The following is an 18994-nucleotide window of genomic DNA, read 5'->3' as shown; positions in this document are numbered from 1 at the left end:
TCGCCCAGTAGCCTATTTTTCAGCTACCTTGGACCCAGTTGAAGCAGCCTTACTGGGTTGTTTGCATGCAGTTGGCGCAGTTGGTCAAAGTCTTTCACAATGTGAAGGAGTAGTGATGGGATATCCCCTGACGGTAATGGTCCCTCACTCGGTTGAAATTTTACTGACCAGAATGAAAACACAATATTTGACTGGTGCCCAACTGACAAGGTATGAGAAGAGCATTTTAGGTGCTCCAAATGTAACACTGAAAAGATGTACAGTGCTGAACCCGGCAACATTACTTCCAAGTGATACTGTTGAAATTGAAAAAGAGGAAGACATTGAGCATGATTGTCTCGGGGTAACTGAGTTGTGCACAAAACCGAGACCTGACATTGGAGATACTCGATTGGAAGAAAATGACCAAATTGTTGATGGTTCACGCCTCAGAGGTGGTACAGGAACATTGAGAGCACGCTATGCCATGTGCACAATTACAGGTACTTTAGAAGCTTCTTGGCTTCGGGGAGTTTATTTTGCACAAGTAGCAGAATTGGTCGCTCTTACTAGAGTGTGCCATCTATCTGCTAGAGTGAGAGTCACTTTCTATACAGATAGCCAATACGGATTTGGAATCGTTCATGATTTTGGTCAATTGTGGTCCCAAAGAGGTTTCCTGACATCTACGGGTTCACCAGTGAGAAATGGCGAAAGAATAAAAGAGTTACTGTATGCAATGCAATTGTCTGAAGAAATTGCTGTGGTGAAATGCAGTGCACATCTAAAGTCACAGCACTACGTGTCACTGGGAAATGGATATGCGGATCAAGTTGCAAGATTTTGCACATTGAACTGTATTTCATTCAAAGACAAGTGGGAATTGATGTCTGAAGAAGACACTACATATACAAGTTTTGCATTAAAGGTGATTGACACAATGGAAGAGGTATAAACTTTGCAAAGCCATGTTGACAAGGAGGAAAAGAGGTCATGGTTTAAAATGAAGTGTCCAGAGACAGGATGAGCTATGGGTATCAGAAGAGGGTCATAGGGTTCTACCAAATAGTTTGTTGTAACAAATGGTGAGGTACTATCATGGTCAGGCACACATTGGGAGGGATGCCATGGTTCGTTTGTTCAAAATTGATTGGTTTAACCCCAAGTTTAGGCAGGCAGCAGAAGCAGTATTCCATCGCTGTGTTATTTGTAAGCAACTAAATGCAGGGAAAGGGACCGTGGTAAATTGGAGCCACATTAGAAGAGCAGGAGATCCATTCAGCAGAATGCAATTGGATTTCATTAACATGCCTGTGTGTGGAGGTTTGAAATATGTGTTGGTGATTGTGTGCATTTTTGTCACTGGATTGAAGCATACCCCACAAGGAGGAATGATAGCCTCACAGTAGCAAAGCTGTTGTTTAGAGAGTTGATACCACGTTTTGGTTTTCAAAATCTCTTTACAATCAGATAGGGGAACGCACTTCAATAATGAGGTGATTAAACTTTTGTGTGCAGCACTAAACATTGAGCAGAAGTTGCATTGTAGTTACCGCCCTGAAGCATCAGGACTAGTGCAGCAGATGAATGGTACTTTGAAATCAAGAATTGCCAAGATGTGTGCAGCTACAAATCTGAAATGGCCAGATGAATTGCCTTTGGTGTTGATGTCAATGAGAAATACACCTGACAGGAAGACAGGACTGTCGCCCCACGTGATTCTTATGGGCAGAGCAATGAGATTGCCAGCAGTTCCAGCCAATGCACTTGTCAATATTACTGATGATATGGTGTTGAACTACTGCAAGGGTCTGGCTGATATGGTTCGCTCTTTCTCTCAGCAGGTGGAGGCCACCACACGGCCACCAATTCATGATCCAGGGCACAACCTGAGAGCCAGCGACTAGGTCGTTGTTCGAAAAAACATGTTTGCAAGACATGTTTGGAGCCACGTTGGAGAGGGCCTTACCAGGTGGTTTTGACAACTACAACAGCTGTGAAGTGTGCAGGAATCCCAAACTGGATTCACACAAGTCAAACGAAGAAAGTGGCATGTCCTCTGGATCATGAAGAAGCGTTGTTGAGAGCACCAACAACTGCGAAGCAAGTTGCAACACCCCAACCAGAAAAGGAACAAAGAGAGCGTGAAATCGAACAAGAGCTTGTGGAAGATAGTTCTATCACCCCTGTAAGAGCCGAAGGTGAAGAATTACAGGAGGGTGCTGGAAAATCAATCTCGACGGATGCAGCAGAGGAGCCTACCACAGCAGGGGTTCTCCCAGAAGTAGATGGTGCTGAGAAACAAACAGAGCAAGTGCCAGACCAAGGAGGAGAGGGAGTAGAGCCTGTTGCAGGTCCATCAAGAGCAAACACCATAGAAAAAGAGAAAGATACTAGTCCAATTTTGAAGAGAATATTGACAGACGGATCGAGAAAAGGAGATAATTGGCCTAAACCGCAAGCAGAGAAAAGGAAAGAAGTGGTTATAGATCAAACAATAGAGGAAGAAGTAGATACTACGAGAAAAGAAGAATTGAGTGAAGGAGAGTTGAGTGGTAATCGAAAGTTAAAGAGAATAGCAAGTCGAAGATATGCAGGTCTTGAATGGGCATACGCAACTACAAACAAATGGCAACACGAGTTTGTCTTTTTGTTTTGATAGGGAGGTTCCGAGTCAATATTTTGACGTGATTTGAAGGAGACCAAGGAACTGAATTGTTGAACAAATTTGAAAATATCATGAGAGAAGAGACTGTTGAAAATAAACTGAAAAAGACATTGATAACCTGATTTGACATTGAAAACTGGCATTGACAAGCTGCTAATCGATTTTGACAAAGGAAAAAGGGTTCCTGGGTGTGAAACTGAATTGCTGATAGAAGAAATTGTCCATTTTTGTTGCACTTTTTCTAAGTTACTTCTGCTTTCTGATTCTTTATAGATCATGACTGAGCTCAATAACCAGGTTAGAGATGCTAAACGCTGTAAATATATGAGCATTAGGTTGCCAATTATGTGTGGGATTTTGTTTATAGTGGTGATTTGTGGGAGTGTCTGTTCTTGATATGAAAGGAGCCAACCATGCTTCTGAGACTACTACACTAATGGCTTTGTGGAAGTTTAAGTTAGATGAGAAATATTTGCATGATTATACTAATGCTCAAGGAGAACTTTCTTCTAATGTCTTCTATCGCTTGTTGAGTGAGTATGTTGAGACGATGGATGCAAGGGATTGTCTTGTGTGTACGCAAATTCCTTCGTCAGTCGAAGAAGGAGTTACATACCATAGCCTTCCATTAACATATGGGATTAAGTTGTAGTCTGCTACTAACAAGATTCTATGACCAGGAGTATGTCCAATATTTTTACTCAAATCACAATGTAGTGTTTTCATTTGTCCCTATTATTAAGTATTTGAGTACAATAACGTTTGGCACAGCTTACACACATAAAAACAACCTTACATGCTTGCTTACACCTTTAGAGAAGAGATTCTTACGTCATTCTGATGACAGAAGTAAGTAGCTTAAAGAAAAGTTAGAAAAAGGCTTAGAGAAAATGACTTACAAGAATGATTATGCTTACACTGCAATTAAGACGCAAGGGAAATTAGCTTTAGATGCATTGCACGTAGGGAAACTTTGTATACAGGCCAAAATCACACACTGACACTTTATTTGTGGGTACGAGTGAATGAAGGCATGTGTTTTTGTTTCAGAGTAAATTGACTTTTATGTTGAATGGTCAGGACCCTGCAGTTCCGGGGATCTCTTATATTTGTGGACTTAATGCTTATTACCGTCTTCAAAGAGGATGGTATGGGACATGTTATTTGGGGATAGTATTCCCAAAGATTTACCAGATAGATGACTTGAAAAAGTTTCCGAAATCGACTGAATTACATCATAAGAGACAGAGGAGGGAATCCTCTTCTGCAGTAGTGGGAGATATATTTGGTGCAGTGATTCCTTCACTGGGAGTCATCCTGAACTCAATTAAGATACAGAAGTTTTCTGCCATTGTGGATAACATGCTGACAAATTTTACAGGTGCAATATTCCTGATAGATGCTGAATTGGCTGAGGATAGAGCTATGACTCTTCAAAATCGCCTTGCTTTAGACATCCTTCTAGCGAATGACGGCGAAGTCTGTAAAAGAGTTAACTCCAGGCATTGCTGCTTGTACATACCAAATAACAGTAAAGAGATAAGAGACTTACTTATTAACCTGACTAACTTAAGTAGTGATTTGAAGGAATTGAAAGAACCAGGTGGTTGGGAAAAAGTTAAAAAGGGATTTTCTTCAGTGGGGAATTGGCTTAGTAATATTTGGAATGGAGTATTATTAAAAATCATACAGGGAATATTGATTGTAATAGCTTGTATATTAGGAATATGGGGATTATGTAAATTATGTCAAAAGATTAAATTGAAAAGGTCTAAAAAATAATCTGAGGAGGGAAGAACGAAACCGGGAAGGAATCTATAGGGAAGATTTGAGAAGAAGACAAAATGCTGAGGAGACCGAATTATGAAACTGTTGATGGGGAAGTAGTGTGATGACATATTTAGTCATCAGAGGAGGGATTGTTAACGCAAATGTCTTAAATAGAAATTATTAATGAATGTTTATGTATTTTGAGTAATGAAATTGGTAGAAAATGATTAATGTAGAAAAATAATGTGCACGTTTGAAATTGTGACCTCGGAGAGTGGCCACCAGATTTCACGAATTATGTTGAATAAGAAATTAACATATGAAATCCCATGATCCCACGGGTCTCTAGCACAGACCTGGGTACTGCCAAACTACCTTTCCCGGGGTTTCACTGCAGCTGCTGCTGCTGCCAACCCCTCAGACAGGTTTCTGCCCTCCTGGGGTCCAGCCAGGCTTGGCCCAGGAAGGCAGAACAAAGAACGTCCTCAGAGAGAGGGTGTTACACCCTCTCCCTTTGGAAAAAGGTGTTAGGGCTGGGGAGGAGTAGCCTCCCCCAGCCTCTGGAAATGCTTTCATGGGCACAGATGGTGCCCATTTCTGCATAAGCCAGTCTACACTGGTTCAGGGATCCCCCAGCCCTGCTCTGGCGCAAAACTGGACAAAGGGAAGGGGAGTGACCACTCCCCTGACCTTCACCTCCCCTGGGAGGTGCCCAGAGCTCCTCCAGTGTGCTCCAGACCTCTGCCATCTTGGAAACAGAGGTGCTGCTGGCACACTGGACTGCTCTGAGTGGCCAGGGCCAGCAGGTGACGTCATAGACTCCTTCTGATAGGGTCCTCCAGGTGTTGCTAGCCAATCCTCTCTCCTAAGTAGCCAAACCTCCTTTTCTGGCTATTTAGGGTCTCTGCTTTGGGGAATTCTTTAGATAACGAATGCAAGAGCTCATCAGAGTTCCTCTGCATCTCTCTCTTCACCTTCTGCTAAGGAATCGACTGCTGACCGCGCTGGAAGCCTGCAAAACTGCAACAAAGTAGCAAAGACGACTACTGCGACCTTGTAACGCTGATCCTGCCGCCTTCTCAACTGTTTTCCTGGTGGTGCATGCTGTGGGGGTAGTCTGCCTCCTCTCTGCACTAGAAGCTCCGAAGAAATCTCCCGTGGGTCGACGGAATCTTCCCCCTGCAACCGCAGGCACCAAAGAACTGCATCACCAGTCCTCTGGGTCTCCTCTCAGCATGACGAGCGAGGTCCCTTGAACTCAGCAACTCTGTCCAAGTGACTCCCACAGTCCAGTGACTCTTCAGTCCAAGTTTGGTGGAGGTAAGTCCTTGCCTCCCCACGCTAGACTGCATTGCTGGGAACCGCGTGATTTGCAGCTGCTCCAGCTCCAGTGCACTCTTCCAGGATTTCCTTTGTGCACAGCCAAGCCTGGGTCCCCGGCACTCTAACCTGCAGTGCACGACCTCCTGAGTTGTCCTCCGGCGTCGTGGGACCTTCCTTTGTGACTTCGGGTGAGCTCCGGTTCACTCCACTTCGTAGTGCTTGTTCCGGCACTTCTGCGGGTGCTGCTTGCTTCTGAGTGGGCTCTTTGTCTTGCTGGACGCCCCCTCTGTCTCCTCACGCAATTGGCGACATCCTGGTCCCTCCTGGGCCACAGCAGCATCCAAAAACCTTAACCGCGACCCTTGCAGCTAGCAAGGCTTATTTGCGGTCTTTTTGCATGAAAACACCTCTGCAAGCTTCTTCACGACGTGGGACATCCATCCTCCAAAGGGGAAGTTTCTAGCCCTTGTCGTTCTTGCAGAATCCACAGCTTCTACCATCCGGTGGCAGCTTCTTTGCACCCGCAGCTGACATTTCCTGGGCTCTGCCCACTCCCGACTTGATCGTGACTCTTGGACTTGGTCCCCTTGTTCCACAGGTACTCTTGTCTGGAAATCCATCGTTGTTGCATTGCTGGTGTTGGTCTTTCTTGCAGAATTCCCCTATCACGACTTCTGTGCTCTTTGGGGAACTTAGGTGCACTTTGCACCCACTTTTCAGGGTCTTGGGGTGGGCTATTTTTCTAACCCTCACTGTTTTCTTACATTCCCAGCGACCCTCTACAACAACGGTACTCAAAGTACGGCCCGCGGGCTGCCAGCGGCCCCACGGACCTAGCTTGGCGGCCCGCGAGACGCACACCAAACGCCACATCATAATGGCAGCAGTATGTAAACATAGAAGAGGGCCGCGGGAGCTTGCTCCCGCGGCCCTCCTCTATGTTTACATACGGCGGGCATTGTTTATGGCGTTGCCCTGACGATCCTGGAAGCCAAAGCCCCATAAAAGTCAGCGCTTGCAGCTAACTTTTATGGGGCTTTGGTCGTCTGCTTCCTGTCACCGGCTCCACGTCTGCTGCCCGCCTGCCTGCCTGCTGTTCCACATTTGTGGCATCTTTACAGTGCTTTGAGTCAGGTAAGGCTCTTTGGTTATTTATTTATTTGTTTTTAATGTAGTGTGTGTTACTGGCGTAGGCGTGAGAGCAGATTGCGCTGTGTGTGTGCGCTGTGTGTGTGTGTTACTGGGGTAGGGGTGAGAGCAGATGGCGCTGTGTGTGTGCGCGCTGTGTGTGTTACTGGGGTAGGGGTGAGCGCAGATGGCGCTGTATGTGTGCGTGCTGTGTGTGTTACTGGAGTAGGGGTGAGAGCAGATGGCGCTGTGTGTGTGCGCGCTGTGTGTGTTACTGGGGTAGGGGTGAGAGCAGATGGCGCTGTGTGTGTGCGCGCTGTGTGTTACTGGGGTAGGGGTGAGAGCAGATGGCGCTGTGTGTGTGCGCGCTGTGTGTGTTACTGGGGTAGGGGTGAGAGCAGATGGCGCTGTGTGTGTGCGCGCGGTGTGTGTTACTGGGGTAGGGGTGAGAGCAGATGGCGCTGTGTGTGTGCGCTGTGTGTGTGTGTTACTGGGGTAGGGGTGGGAGCAGATGGCGCTGTGTGCAGATGGCGCAGTGTGTGTTACTGGGGTAGGGGTGAGAGCAGATGGCGCTGTGTGCAGATGGCGCAGTGTGTGTTACTGGGGTAGGGGTGAGAGCAGATGGCGCTGTGTGCAGATGGTGCAGTGTGTGTTACTGGGGTAGGGGTGAGAGCAGATGGCGCTGTGTGTGTTACTGGGGTAGGGGTGAGAGCAGATGGCGCTGTGTGTGTGCGCGCTGTGTGTGTTACTGGGGTAGGGGTGAAAGCAGATGGCGCTGTATGTGTGCGCGCTGTGTGTGTTACTGGGGTAGGGGTGAGAGCAGATGGCGCTGTGTGTGTGCGTTACTGGGGTAGGGGTGAGAGCAGATGGCGCTGTGTGTGTGCGCTGTGTGTGTGTGTTACTGGGGTAGGGGTGGGAGCAGATGGCGCTGTGTGCAGATGGCGCAGTGTGTGTTACTGGGGTAGGGGTGAGAGCAGATGGCGCTGTGTGCAGATGGCGCAGTGTGTGTTACTGGGGTAGGGGTGAGAGCAGATGGTGCTGTGTGTGTTACTGGGGTAGGGGTGAGAGCAGATGGCGCTGTGTGTGTGCGCGCTGTGTGTGTTACTGGGGTAGGGGCATTGTTTTGAAAAAGGGGGTGGGGTGGTTGTTCCCCCTCTAAGCCCTGCCCCCTCTAAGCCCCGCCCCCCGCTGTCACTTCAGTGCGGCCCTCGGCCGCAAACCATACTGCAATTTTTGCCCCAGAGAAAAAGTTTGTGAGTACCCATGCTCTACAAGGTCACATAGGTTTGGGGTCCATTCGTGGTTCGCATTCCACTTCTAGAGTATATGGTTTGTGTTGCACCTATCCCTATGTGCCCCCATTGCATTCTATTGTGACTATACATTGTTTGCACGGTTTTCTATTGCTATTACTGCATATTTTGGTATTGTGTACATATATCTTGTGTATGTTTGCTATCCTCATACTGAGGGTACTCACTGAGATACTTTTGGCATATTGTCATAAAAATAAAGTACCTTTATTTTTAGTATATCTGTGTATTGTGTTTTCTTATGATATTGTGCATATGACACTAGTGGTACTGTAGGAGCTTCACTCGTCTCCTAGTTCAGCCTAAGCTGCTCTGCTAAGCTACCTTTTCTATCAGCCTAAGCTGCTAGACACCCTATACACTAATAAGGGATAACTGGACCTGGTGCAAGGTGTAAGTACCCCTGGGTACTCACTACAAGCCAGGCCAGCCTCCTACAATAGCTCACTATCCTGTATTAGGATTTCAACTTGTAAACTTCAAGTAACTGAAAGGATCTCTCTGACAAGAGCAATAACCCACTGATCTATTTACATTACATGTAATTCTGTGATCTGCTTGGTGCATGTGCTTTGCAGCTGCCATATTAACCCTCTGCGCTACTTTATGATGAGTCAAAACTTCCACTAGACAAAACTCCGCTCTCTCTCCAGCAGGTCCATTAATCACCAGCGTTGTCTTGAAATTTTTTTGGGTGCACAAAAAAAGCTAGAGGCAAGGAATGCTGCAGCAGATGCTTTGGCGCTTCTCTAAGACAGAGCCTGGAGCAGTGGTACATCTCTCCACCCTAGAGCCAGCCCTGTTGCTTTGCTCGTCTTTTACTGAATAATGCCCTTCTCGCCGACTACAGAGGACTTCACTGATTCGCTTTTTACTCTGTTATTTCAAGGTTTGGCAAAGTAGCTCTAAAGGAAGTGGTTATTGTTCTCGTTGCGATCCAGTCACTTTTCTGCTTGACACGTTACAAATTCATTTAGCTGTTACTGTTAATATTCCATTTCTATTGATGATGGGCAAATTGTCTAATGTTCCTGGACTAAATGGACCTTACACAATGCACGATGTACTCTACAGCCAGTGCTTAATTTGAACCAATTGTTTCCAGTACGGGGCACCGGCACTGATGTTTGAGGGACAGCACTTATTTTTCTGCCTCAAGCATTTACTGCGAGCAAAAGACAAATATGGGAAAGATGGGGAAAGAGAAAAACAGAAAAGCGTCACAAAGGGAGAAAGGAGAAAGCAGAAAGCTGCAAGAGTGAGCTGAAGGGGCGCGGGGAGGGTGGTAAATGGATTACAGAGGCCCGGAATGGGTTGATGATTACGCTGCCTCAGTATTCTGTTGTTGGCACATTTAATTGCAGCATTCAAGTGTTTCAGAGGAGAGGTTTGGGCACCGGCACATTTTTATTTTCAAATTAAGCACTGTCTACAGCAATTTATATTACGGATTAAAACCTCCCACTTCATACGTGGCAACTCACCAGCATTTGTAGGGTATCACCCGTTGTATTATAACTCGCGCCCTAAGGTAACTATAATTCACGCCTTCGCCATGCACAGCTAATTACTCCACATTTGATATCACTGATGACACCTTCTATGGCATCTTTATTATCATCACTGCAACTTTCGCAATAAAATTATTGATCAGAAAACTGTGCATGGCGAGGGTGCGAGTTATAGTTACCTTTGGGGGCGAGTTATAGTTATTTGAAATAACTCTAACTATAACTGCTGAATTACTAAGCTTTTGTGCAAGTAAATTCAGAACCGAACAATAACGTCCCTGTAACCTTTGTTTTTTCAGAATACATATGTAACAACACCAGCAGACATTATGAATTGAGCTGAAATGCAACAATATTATATTTGAGAAAAATACACAGGATGATATTTTTGGTGTAAGAGAGTAGAGGTTTTGCTTCTCACTCAGCCAAGAAACTCCTCCCAAACTTTCGTCTTTATACAGTCCACATGTTTGGAATAGTTTGGAAAACATGATTCCTATTTGAAACGTCCAACAACTGTGAGGAAATAATAAAAATAAAATAATGTTCTCTGGCTGATTTATGTGTGGTATGCACCACGGTTTTCCATGCAAAGTTTGGCAGTTGGGATTGTATGATGTGTTACAGGTGTTACTGGCTTTTCAGAGGTATGAGAGGCATGGATGTCATTTAGGGGTTGCCTGAGATCACAGCTGTGACCCCTGGCTTGCTGACTGCGACTCCTGGCACTTCTTTTGTGAACCCTGGCTTCAGAGGTGGTTAAATCAGTGCTAAGAAGACAGGTGCAGACTCGTCCTCCTTATTTTCAGGTTTGAGCCTACGATAGCATGCGCTAGTGAGACACTATTGTTAACAAAAAGGACTTGGAGCCTGAAGGGCTTGGAGCCTGCCTGTTACTTATTTGTTGGCTTGCATGGTGCACTTCTTTATAGCCTTGTAATTGGTCACCGCAGGCCTAGCACCATTTACGTTCCTTTCTGTGAGGCAGGGACCAAGCAATGATTGATTAAACTTAATCATTGCCGTCCACTGCTCCCAACAGGATTGAGGTACTAGCGTGTTCTTTTAAACTTCTAGTACCATGCAAACGGAAGGTGTTTGACGGGCAAAAACGTGCCCAGTAGAACAACCAAAATTGCTAAATTTTATTTTCTATAGGTAACTTCCTTTTATTTTGTCTTCTTTTCTCATTTAGCACTCATGTTTTCTTTTGTTTTTGCTTGTGGGTGCTGTTCGCAAAAGATGAAGATTATCTTTTCCTAAATATTGCAAAGCAGCATTGTTTTTCTTATATGTTATTTTCCAAACTATGCTTTAACACATACTTGTGCACTGCACCCCACTCAATCCAATGCACCCTACTCCAATCCATTCCAATCCACCCACCGCACACCAATCCACCCTACTCCTTCAATTTACCCCGCTCAATCCACCCCGCTCAATCCAATCTACCACAGACCGATCTAATCCACCCCATCACAATCCAATCCAATCCACTCCAATCCTCCCAACCCAACCCTGCTTGAGTCTGAACCCTTACAATCCAAAACAATCTGCTTTACTTCCCAAACCACCCCAATCCCATCCCCCACTCTAATCCATGCCAATCGCCCTCGCCTCACTCCACACCAACCCACACCACTCAATCCAAACCACCCCAGATCAGTCTACTCCACCCTACTCCAATCCAAACCACTCACCACAAACCAATTCACTCCAGTCCAATTCACCACACTCAATCCTCCCAAACCACTCCACTCCAATATGCCCCACTCCAGTCTGCCCCATTCGAGTCCAAGACAACCTGCCCCATTCGAGTCCAAGACAACCTGCCCCATTCCAGTCCAAGACAACCTGCCCCATTCCAGTCCAAGACAACCTGCCCCATTCCAGTCCAAGACAACCTGCCCCACTCCAGTCCAAGACAACCTGCCCCACTCCAATCCAAAACAATCTGCCCACTCCATTCCAAGACAATATGCCCACTCCATTCCAAAACAATCTGTCCGACTCTAATCCACCCCACTCCAATCCACCTCACCCCAATCCAATCCACCTCACCCCAGTCCATGCTACTTCACCCAATCCATTCCACCTCACCTCACTCCAATCCACCTCACCCCACTCCAATCCAGTCGACCTCACACCATCCCAATCCATCCCACACCAATCCAGTACACCACAGTTCACTCCACTCCAATCCAGCCCAATACAACCTACCCCACTCCAATCCAATACACCTCACCTCACCCCTCTCCAAACCACCTCACCCTATCCCAATACAATCCAACTCAACCCAATATAGTCCAACCCACTCCAATACAATCCAAACCACTCCAGTCAAATCCACCTTACTCCAATACAATCCACCCCACTCCAGTGTAATCCATCCCACTCGAGTCCACTCCACCCCACCACAATACAATTCACCCCACTCCAGTCCAGTCTAACCCACTCCACTCCAATTCACCCCACTTTAGCTACCCCACCTGATTCCCCCCCACACCAGTCCAATTCACCACAACCTAGTCCTATTACTCCAATCCAATCCACCCACCCTAATCCAATCTAATCCACCCCACTCCAATCCACCCCAGTCCAATTCACCTCATCCCATTTCAGTCCACCCCACTCCAATCTAATCCACCACATTCAGGCCACCCACTGTACTTCAATCCAGTTCACCACACTACCTCAATCCACTCTGCGCCATTCCACAACACTGCAATCTATGACACTCTGTGCCACTGAACTTTACTCCCATCTACTCAACTCTGACACTCTACTTCTGTTATCCAATCTATAACCCTCTACTCCAACAAATCCACTCTGACACTCTCCTTCTCCCAGTCCACTCTGCAACACTCCATGCTGATAACTTTTTAGCCATCTTGAACAGCAGCCACACTGGTGTACAAAATGGCAAAAATATGTTGCCAAAGCCAGTAGCTCTTGTATAAGTGAGGCATATGGGCTTTGCCAGTGGTTGTTTAGCTATGTGCTTCTCTCGCCGTCTTCTTTGTTCCCCCCCATGTTCCTTCCCCACACCCTCCTTGTTGCTTCTCACCATTTGTGCCTTGTGTTACTTAATGCATCCCCTCTGTGCTGCTTCCCCCCATGTTATTTTTGCCACCCATGTTACTTTTGTCATGTTTACCAATCCAACTCTGATCTGAAAACACAAAAAATGCTTCTGTCATCTTGTAGGTGATATAATGGTTTGTGTGTGCCTACAAAATGACACAGCTGGCCACGTCGAGCTTTTTTCTATTTTAAAAGACTTGCTTCACAGTACCCAGGAAGCTGTACAGCATGGCTAGAACCATTGGCAAATCCAGTAGGTCCCAAAGGCAAGACACATTGGCTTCGCCAGTGCTTGTTTGCATATACAAGTGTCTTCTCATCATGCCAGTATTTTAACATCTCTAGTCTTTAATAAACTATTTTTAATACAGAGTTAAATCTTTAATTTTATAGTCTTTTGTACCACCTAGGGATATTCTCCAAAGGAGCTATAAAATAAGATTTGGGGTTCTTGGAAAAGGGGATATGACTACTAATGGAGGCATCAGATGTTGACTGTGTGGTTTGAACTACAATAAAACATTTATTTTTTCTTGTAGATGGATAGAAGCCTGCTTAGCTGAAGAACTGCCACCCACCACTGAACTAGAAGAAGGCCTACGAAATGGAGTTTACCTAGTTAAGTTGGGCAAGTTCTTTGCCCCGAAAATGATTTCTGAAAAAAAAATCTATGATGTGGAGCAAATACGATATAAGGTAATTTGGTTTTTGGTAGAATTTTCATATGGAAATCCAGGATGCTGTGATGTGTTTGGTTGACATGAATTTTTAGTTAACGATCTAATGGTAGTTTCAGTGGTATTTTATAACCTGTGTTAATTGGTATGTTTGGTTAAAACAGAGGATTGCTTTTAAGGATATAATTAATACATTAACACATGTTTAAAAATGTTCCCTACAAAATGTAATTCATCTACAATTGGAACAGTGCGTAATGTGTGTCTTAAATTAGTTAGTACCTGTGCAAATGAACTAAATGCCAGTTAATTTTGGGCAAAGATATTGGATGAAAAGTTCAATGATCATACGTAATTATTACTATTGTGATTTTAAAGTCAACAAGACTGATTTCCACATGGTTTGCACAATAGTTTGACTGCACATGTATCCTAATGCTTTTCAGTAAGCGATGTCTGCTTGTGTTATGTTTGGTTGTCGACAAGGTATTTGCAACAAATCTGCGTGTGCAGATGAATCAAAAAGGTGGGTTAGTGGATATTCATGATGCCTCCACGTACAACCAGAGACAAGAGATTTAATATAAATGGTGACCATCCAGACTAATCTCTGTTCTTTCAATACCCTAGATCATCAGATACCCACACATTTTATGGTTTAGTTAGCCTAAATCCTGTATATACAGCTTAGGAGGTGGATTGAAAATCTTTAGTGAGCACTAGAATCTCAACCTTGGAGTACAGAGTAATCTATGTCCAGGTAACATAACCTGATTATTCATTATTTCTCACATACCCAGCCTCCATCTCATCACTAAGCACTGTGACAAAAAAATGCTATACGTTCACCACTCAGGTCACTGACTTAAGACAACAAAACAGTTAACAAAGTCAATACAACACCCTTACACTTCTCCACAGAGTAGTGTGTTGCCCATCCATTAATGCAATTGGGTGGCCAACATAAGGGGTATGAGGCGCTATACAAATACAGTATAATACAATATATTGGAATTAAATAATTTAGGGTGTGCTTTTTACAGTTCCTAACAATTTGGAAACTAATTCCAGGATGTTTCAATATAGAGCTGATCTGTTCTATGAAGGTTTGGTCTTGAATTTGTGGACAGCCCGGTCTTTGTAAATTTCTCGGCTGAAAAGTAATTGTAGGTTTGATGCTTCCTCCATGTTGTTTTTATCTCTAACATGTTTGCTGATGTTTGAATCTTCAAGCACCAATGGCGTAATCATATTTAAAGTAAGGGGAACAAGCTCATTGTTCAGGGTTAGCGTTTTTCATTGTAGCAAATAGCAACATTTCTATTGGTATCTGGGATACGTGGGGACAGTGCACCAAATCTCTTATGAGATATTTTATTGGGGGAACTCCTGACAGTTTTGGAATGGTTGAGCTAACGCTTGTTTCACACAGCTTAAGGTAGCCCTTAAATGAAATAATTGCTTCGTCAGACCAGTCTAGTTTGACAAAGTATTCAAGGTTGGTTGTGTTGGCAGCTGTTGCAATTAGATCTAGGACATTTGCTGTGTTGGGTGATTTGCATAGAAGATTATAGGAGGTTGAGTAGAAGGCAAGTTGATGTGAATGTGTCCGCATGCTGACCCATCTTCAGCGGGAGAGGTCCTCTTCTCATTCAAAAGGGGTGTGATGCAGTCTGTTTCAATACATGTTCTTTAATTGTGATGTTTTAGTATGCTGTGCTGAGCGCTTGTTGACCATTTAGTAGGTTTATTTGTATCAACTGGTGGAAGTAGGAGAGATGGAAGGAAGGCTTGTTCGAGGTTGCAGTTGTTAAGAATTGGAATATTGCAGTGAGACAGGATGCATTACAGTAGAATTTATGTAGTTTGTTGGATAGTTCAAGAGATGGATCTGGAGTAATTTGCAGAGTCATCATCCAGGGTGCATTCTCTTAGAATGAAGAATGTGGTAGATTGATGATTGGCCTATTTGGTATAATAAAGTTTAGTATGCATAGCTCAGAAGGTGGGGGATGCTTTTAATATTAAAATCTAGGCAGCCGACAGTGTCTTTAAAACATTTAAATATGTCCATTGTTGTGGAGTGAGTGTTTCCCTAGCTTCTTTGTCATCTATTCATTTCAACTGAAAGTTTCCTTTGCTCAGTATTTATTTTCTTATTAGTAATTTGCATGTCACTCTATATTCTGCTAGAAGCCATTTCACAGTGCCTGGGGAAGGGTACTGAGGACATGGAGAAGGAGTACCCCTCTTAATGAATAACATTCCAATTCTTGTTGGAATTGGAGTATGACCTGGGCAAGCAAGAGTGTGTCGGTTGGAAGGAAATTCAATCCAAAGGTCACTGTCAACTCAAAGTTGGGTGATCAAGCAATTTTGAGGGGGAGGGTTGTGAATGCAGGGTATGCAGTAGAACTACACTGTTTTCGGTGCTCTTCTGAACTTAAGGTAGTCCTGTTGTTGCCTTAGACTTTGGAGTAGACTTTTCAGGTCTTTGAACCGCAAAATCTTTAAGGTTTTCCTCTAGATTTTTCCTGTTGAAGGGTTTTGGGATGATCCTGCTGTAGATCCCATGGGGTGTGCTGGTTTTTAGGCATTGAAGCCTTTATATAGATGATGCTATGTGGACGACTGCTTGTTCATGTTCACTTCTGATCATAAGAGGCATAAGGTACAGGTGTGCATTGGATCCAGAAGTGCAGGTAAGCTGGACCTGGGTGAGAAATGGCCTTGAGACTCATTGCAGTTCTTCGCATAGGTTGCCAGCACTTTTTTATTTTTTGCATTCCTGCACATTACCCACACCCAATGACATACTGTAGGTAGGATCACTGTCTTGTGCTTGGGATGAGCAGAGGCAGGGTGTGAGCTAGCAGCGGTGGAACTACTGACGGAGGGAAAGAAGCAGGCTCCTCACTTGATGTGAAGCATGCCCCTTCACTTAATAGACAATTACAGTTTAATTTACCAATTGTTCATTTTCCCTGTTGCTACTTATTGTCTTGCCTGGACCCTCATTATGTATCTTTATCTGAGAGTAGCTGTAAGAAATGTAATAAGCTGCAAACAATAATTTTAAAATACAATGCTTATTTATTAAGTCAGTTTTCTAGAGTCAATAAAGAGAGTTTTAGTTATTTGAATTATTTGTTTTAATGAATGGATATATGTTAATATTCAAGGCAAAGGTTACAAAAAAACACCCATGAAGTGTGTCCTGAATCTGTCCCTACTCTGTCCGTCCCTGTTTTACAGAATGCAATAAATCAAGGATTACTGTCTCAGAGTCTGGGAAAGTTAGGAAAGAACATTCAGTCTGCTACATTAACTGTAATTCCCACATTTATCTGTCTTGTGCTTACAGCTATCGCACTGTTCTGAAACAATTAGTTGACTCTCTCTCTGCCACAATACACATCTGCAGTGGGATGAATAACTTGGGTTGTATCTAATAGCTCTGAAGCTGAGTGGCTCTCACGAAGTTTTCTACACTCAAACCTGATCTCCTTAGCTAGTGCAGTTAGCTCAGTGCTGTTATACTAAAATATAATCTCTGTATTTCTATAGCTAGGTTGCTATATGATGATCTCTGGTCACCTGTGGTGCTCAGCTCCGACAGCAGCAGCGGTAGAAGGAGCAGTGGCCCAAAGCAGAAGCCACTGTAGTAGTCTCTCTCGCTTTCAATCTTGAACGCCAGCCCTGCTCTTTCCCTAAGAGTGCTTTTATAATTATTTTGATTGTTATATTTATTAACAAAGATATATATATTTCTTGACATGTTGCAGAGTTGAACAATGCTTCTCTTGATCAACAGCAGGGATTGGATACTCATATTTCCTTTCACATGCATTCCTTCACTTCTGCAAGAACGATTTTACATACATAAGTGCAACGCCATCTCAGTTCCCATTATTCACATAATGTTAATGTTTCTGTCACACAAGCAGTTATTTCTAAATACACGTCAGCCCATACCAAAGCAGCTTAGAAGGTGGGTAAGGATGTAGTTAATATTGTTTTAAGAAACGTTTGTAGCATCTTTCAAGTCAAGAAGATGTTGTAGAAGACATATTTAATAGAAATATGTGCCAGCCTAGGGAATTCGGCAAATCATGCAGCACTGGTTACATAAAGTTCAAAGCATGCTTTTAAACCTTAAAGCAACAACAGTCAGAGATCAGGAGGCAAATGAGTTCACCTCAGTTTGAACATGTCCACTACTGTGCCTTCCTTTGAGCACTGGAAAAAGATCTGTCAGTGTTTTGTAGCTCATTTTGTTCATGATGTCTGCAAAGGGCTGATTGCCTGTGTGAATGTCTTCCTTTTTTTAGAAGACATTGTTACCTGGTTTACTTCACCTGTCTTCCCTGCATCTTCTTTCACCACACTTTCTGTACATTGCCATCAGAATCATGTCAATGTAAAACAGAAGAACTACTGACATGTGGTGTGGAAGGTTCTGCATCAGTAATGCCCAGTCCAAAGATGGTGAAAGAGTGATGCATATGTGAAGGCTTGTGGGTCCTCATTGCATACACTGAGAGGTAGATTCACAATATCATGACCGCAACTGCACCGCAAACTCTTGAAGCAAAACCAGGCATCAATATTTTTGCACCACTAAAATAAAAGCCTCCAAATAGAGGAACAGCTAATACAGTGTATTATTAGAAAACTTAAACTCCATGTCCACAGAATCCTTGACAGAAGAGGAAGTTAGTGATAGATTTATAATTGTCATCTATTTCAGGATCAGTAGTTGACTTTTCCTTAGAGGGTGAACATGGCTGCCTTGGATCATTGTTTGATGGATGCATTGATGATGTGCTGTGAGTCAGGTGACCAGTTTATTCACCTTGGCAAATGGGGTCAGCTGAGTGATATGAATGTTTTGTATTAGTTTTCACTTTGTTCACAATGGAGAGGAATGTAGTAATGAAGAGGACAGGTTTTTACATTCATTACTTATCCTATCTTTGATTGGCAGATGAGTAATGGAGTCCACTTCTCTTTCAGTTTCCAGTGTATTGTTCAGTAAATTGGTTGCAAAGTCATTAAATCTCGTTTTAATTTCCCTCCACTCTCTCAACCCAGGCCCTCGCCCCACCTGCACCCTTTCCAGCCCCACACACACTCATGGCCCCTTCACCTGCTACACCTGTCATTTCTCCTGCTCCTCATCCCTCACACCACACACCAACCATAGCGACCCCAGACAACAAACACAACACCCCCAACGCAATACTCACCTGCTCTGCCCCCACCAACCAGCCCTGCCGCACACCACCCCACAACCAGAACACACCCTGCAACAACACCCTCATGCACCACACCAACACCACCCACCACAACCACCTCAACTGCCTGCTCCTCAACACCCGCTCCCTTCACAAACATGCCATCGAACTCTGGGACCTCATCACATCACACTCACCTGACATCGCCTTCCTCACGGAAACCTGGACCAACCCCTCCTCGGAACCCGACATAGCCATCGCCACCCCCAAGGGATATAAATTCCAATGCAAAGACCGCCTCAAC

General features: G+C 44.3%; 1 protein-coding gene across 4 annotated transcripts in view; it reads left to right on the top strand.

Annotated features, from left to right (window-relative positions):
- Nucleotides 1-18994, top strand: part of IQGAP2 (IQ motif containing GTPase activating protein 2) — a 902890-nt gene that overhangs the window by 441983 nt on the left and 441913 nt on the right. For all 4 annotated transcript variants that reach the window (XM_069223623.1, XM_069223606.1, XM_069223596.1 and 1 more), the window contains exon 3: nucleotides 13316-13472. In XM_069223623.1, the coding sequence (XP_069079724.1) occupies nucleotides 13316-13472 (157 nt within the window). The remainder of the gene's footprint in view (nucleotides 1-13315; nucleotides 13473-18994) is intronic.

Source organism: Pleurodeles waltl, chromosome 1_1 (assembly GCF_031143425.1).
Source record: "Pleurodeles waltl isolate 20211129_DDA chromosome 1_1, aPleWal1.hap1.20221129, whole genome shotgun sequence".
Classification (NCBI taxonomy): Eukaryota; Metazoa; Chordata; class Amphibia; order Caudata; family Salamandridae; genus Pleurodeles; species Pleurodeles waltl.
This window is presented reverse-complemented; position numbering and strand designations above follow the sequence as displayed.